This window comes from Amphimedon queenslandica, unplaced genomic scaffold (genome assembly GCF_000090795.2).
Source record: "Amphimedon queenslandica unplaced genomic scaffold, v1.1 AMPQUscaffold_13135, whole genome shotgun sequence".
NCBI lineage: Eukaryota > Metazoa > Porifera > Demospongiae > Haplosclerida > Niphatidae > Amphimedon > Amphimedon queenslandica.
Window position 1 is genome coordinate 57,684 of NW_003546629.1, and position 4,368 is coordinate 62,051.

At 33.9% G+C, this 4,368-nt stretch overlaps 1 protein-coding gene across 1 annotated transcript in view; it reads right to left on the reverse strand.

Moving 5' to 3' along the window:
* Positions 1–3,136: 3,136 nt before the first annotated feature.
* LOC100632299 (uncharacterized) overlaps positions 3,137–4,368 on the reverse strand; it is a 5,630-nt gene continuing 4,398 nt past the window's right edge. Inside the window, exon 5 of the mRNA XM_003389166.3 lies at positions 3,137–3,420. Within this exon, the coding sequence (XP_003389214.1) occupies positions 3,289–3,420 (132 nt within the window). The 3' untranslated portion in view covers positions 3,137–3,288. The remainder of the gene's footprint in view (positions 3,421–4,368) is intronic.

Genomic DNA, 4,368 nt, shown 5'->3' on the forward strand with positions numbered 1-4,368 from the left:
CATTAGGATCCTCATACCATAAACTAACTGATCTTACTGACTCATTTGTACAGTGAAGAGTTACCTCACGCTTGTGTAGTACAATAACAATAGTACGTACTAGTTTAGTATATGAGAGAAGGAAGAGTGTAGATAGAACAGGAACAGCATGAGACCCCATCAGCCTTGATATCTTACCATATCTCCTACACAATTGTATAATGATAATGATAATGATCCACAGGTAGAGAGGGAAAGCAAACTGGAGCCATTGTTTAGCATAACTGTCCATACCATTGTAAAAACATATCTCAAACCCAAAGTCTAAGTTAATCCATGATATCACTTGATTCAAGACTGGTAATGCTCCTTTCCTTGAAAAGACTGGCTCGTATAACTTGACAATGTTAGCATAGAACAATAGACCATTGAGTGTACCCACTGATACTGTTAAATTGAGAGCAATGAGTAGAACTACTAGTAGTACACCCATCACTGCAAACAGAGCAATCCAAGCTATCATCATGTAATTATTATGACAATGTTCACACTTGTTTGATCCCATTAGTAGACTGTGTCCCTCTGTACATGATCCACACATCCTGTGTCCTCTATTATCCACACATTGAGTATCAGTGTGATTGAACTGAAAGGTAAGAGGATTAGGAGAACAATAGAGGAGACAGTCCTCATTGATAATGCATGCATTAGGATTGGTTTCATTAACATTGAAAGGTGTACTGGTATGATATGTTCCAATCCAGAGTAGACCATTGTGTGTAATGTCTAGGGTATTTATATCACATGTGACATTCTCTCTTGAAACACTGCAATCACAAACACCTGAACTGTTTACACTGAAACCAATAGGACACTCATTAAGAATAAATGAAATGCCCAATTTAGTTCTGTATAATGTATTAGTAGTGACAATGAGTGCAATGTTAAGTCTTCCATAATGGTTGATATATTTTGGTGTGTACTCAATCATTGTGCAATTATTAATATATTTGTCTATCACTATTATTCCATTAATTTTTATTGTTATTTTGCCATCAGTAAGACTATACGAGTAAAATTTAGAACTGCGTCCAAATAAAGCAACATTATATTTTAATGGTTGACCTGGAAAAACACCTTGTTGCTCATCATCATACCATATTGGTGTGATTTCATTACTGCCAGGATCACAAAAAGTGAATGCTCTTGGATCACTTGATGTTGATGGATTTGTTGAAATATATACTTTATTGAATTCCTCAATTTTCCCATATATATCATTTCCAGCTACTCCAGCAGTATTATTTTTTAATATAAGGGGCACGGGTAACAATGGAATCATAACCGATAGTTGCTCATCAATATAAATTCCTCCTCCTTTATAAGTTGCATGATTATCAATAAACTCCAAGTTAGCTGATGGTAATAGGGCCACAACAGATGACCTATTTATTGCCATTCCTCCTCCAACTACTCCAGTATTATTCTTAAATACTAATCTATTTTCTACAGTTACTACAGAGGATTTAATCACCAGTCCTGTTGATAGACTATTTGTAACAGTAATGTTATTAAGAATGATAGAAAGACACCCTGCTATCTCATTTCCCATGTTTCCAATAAGTTCAGTATCTATAACACTGATATGAGCTGATGTTGATATACCTCCGTTAATGGCTATACCAAATATATTGCCATGTATTGAACATGACTTAACAGTAATATCAATATGATTACCCATTTGAAACCAATCTCCATCTATATTAAAATATAATCCATTACCATTGTTGTGAAATTGGGAGCCTTCAATTACAACAGTCGATTGTGACTTAATTATGCCTTTGATATTACAATTTCTTGATTGGTGGGATAATGCAAAAAAGTAAGATAAAAATCCATTGTCTGAATAAGATACTGATGAATTGGTAATATACCAAGAAGAAAGAGATTCAGTGAAAATATACTCAGTTGGTGAACTGATGATATTGACATTATCAAGGATAACTGATAGATTATATGAGGTACCATGATCTATACCAAACCTTAAGAAGTCATTAGTCACAGTAACATTAGTCAGTGTTAATGAGTAATGGTGTAATTCATTGTAACACACTGGAGGTGGAAAATATACAATAGTTAGATTTACATTATCAAAAACTGAAGATATTATCTTACTGTCAAAAACATTGATGAAAATTGAATACCAGTAGCTTGGGTATTTAAAAATAGAACCAGTAATCGTAATTTTACTTGAATATATAAATTGTATGCCACATTGCTGAAATGATAAGTTGCTGAAACTGACATGACTGCTGGTAGTGATTGCTATAAACCCGGATGAGCAGTGAATAGTAGGAGACTGGTCCAGTCCATGTAGAGTTATATTCTGTACTGAGTCCATTGTGACAGTAAAGTTGATGACACTAGTTCCAATGAAGTAGAAGATGGTGTTATTGTATTGAGACATATTCCCAGCATACACTGATAAAGGATTACAAGGTGACTGAGTAACTGAACTGCAGTCATCAGACACATAATACTGACCAGAGGAGACACTGCAGGAGCTACTGAAGAATAAGAGAACAACCACTAACAGGAGAGACATAACTACTGTCTGTACTGACTAGCACAATTACTCATGCAGTGTGAAATGAGACTTAGCTAAACCTATATGCACATTAGAAGGTATTGTTTATAAAGTAGTGTATGGTAATGAGTGACATGTATTGTTAGATCAGTAGTAGTAGTTGTGTTTATTCTATTATACCATTCCTAGTTGTTGACCAATGAGATTGCTTAATTTTAGGTTCACTTGTTTACCACTTGGAGGTTAATAAGTAAATTCCCGGGTAGTCAAAGGTGGCCCAGGAGGTTATATAGCCTGGGGAATTTACATATTAACCTCCTGCTTAAAAATAGACAGACTGTTACTAAGTAAACTCGTTTGCTTATTTTAGTACATGGTGTCAGTATCTATGGCCTTATCATACCTTATAGATTCACTATAAACATTAGATTAGTTTTTTTAAATGCAATAACATTGTGTTATTGCATTAACTAAACTTATCTTGGGACACTTTTTGCACTCGCAGGCTCAAATTAGTTTCTCATGTACTGTGGTGAGTACTAATGTACAAGCTACTCATCATCCGAAATATCTAGTTGTAATAGTTAACACATTCACTTTTTATTAAATAATAATATTAGTAATAATCTCACAATACACAAAATGTTAAATAGAACAGCTGACATTGAAGAATTAGTGCATTTTGTTACAGTCAGTATATGCATACAGTGTCTATCTGTATGTCAGTGGTCCATTGATTTAAAGAGTACACTCTTGTTACAGAGATACTTGATGACATGTAGTGAGTACTTTACACAATGCTGCATGTTGAGCTGCCCACATTGTGAACAATATGATCCATCAACACTATTAACCTAAAGGATGATAGGGGGAGAGAGGTTGAACAAGACATCATTATAATGGAGATAAGGTAATGAGAGTCAGACAACATGAAGATTGGAGACTGATAAGTGTAATGTACAGGGTTTCCCACAGTGCTTCTTGTCAGCAAATTTGTAAAGTTGTTCCAAATTAATTTTGGTATGCTACACAGTACTATAGTGTTCAGCCAAATTTTGCCAAAAATGAAAAGTAGAGAATTCTCCATTTTAATAATTTTTCCGATACATATACACATTCTTATGTTGAGTATAAAGTTTGAACTCATCCTAATCAAATTTGGATTTTTAATGAATTTTTAAAGTTGCTTAAAAATGAATCAAATTCACTGATAAAATTTTCTTGGCCAAATTTCACAATTCTCCATTTTTATACGTTTTTCTTATATATATATATATATATACTTATGTTGTGTAGAAATTTTGAAAGGATTCCGATCAAAAGTAAAATTTTTACAATTAAAAAAAAATACTCAAAAGCCATGTACTGTATTGTAGTGCTTGTCAGCTCATGAAGCTCATGCTGTTTAGCTCACTTAGAATGCTTTGTGGGAAACCCTGTATGGAAGTATATGCATAACAAAGAAATAATAATGAAGAGGAAGATGGTAGATGGGAGAGAGACAACATGGAGAACAATAAATTTAGATCAAAATGTGCATGAACAATATACCGTAGAGCACTTTAATTTTGCGGATAAATAAAAATCAATTTTTCATGGAAATAACTTTAGCGGATTTGCAATGTTAGTACCACACCTTTTTTTGCTCCTTGAAAACAAAGTGCCATACGGTACATCAAAATGCATGAGGAAAAAAGAGAAAAACACCAGGAGGAAAGGCAGAGAGGAACTTAAGGCTGATTCACACTTGAAACTTAAGGTAAAGCCTTAAGTCAACAAGACAGGAAGTGCTGTATAAACCA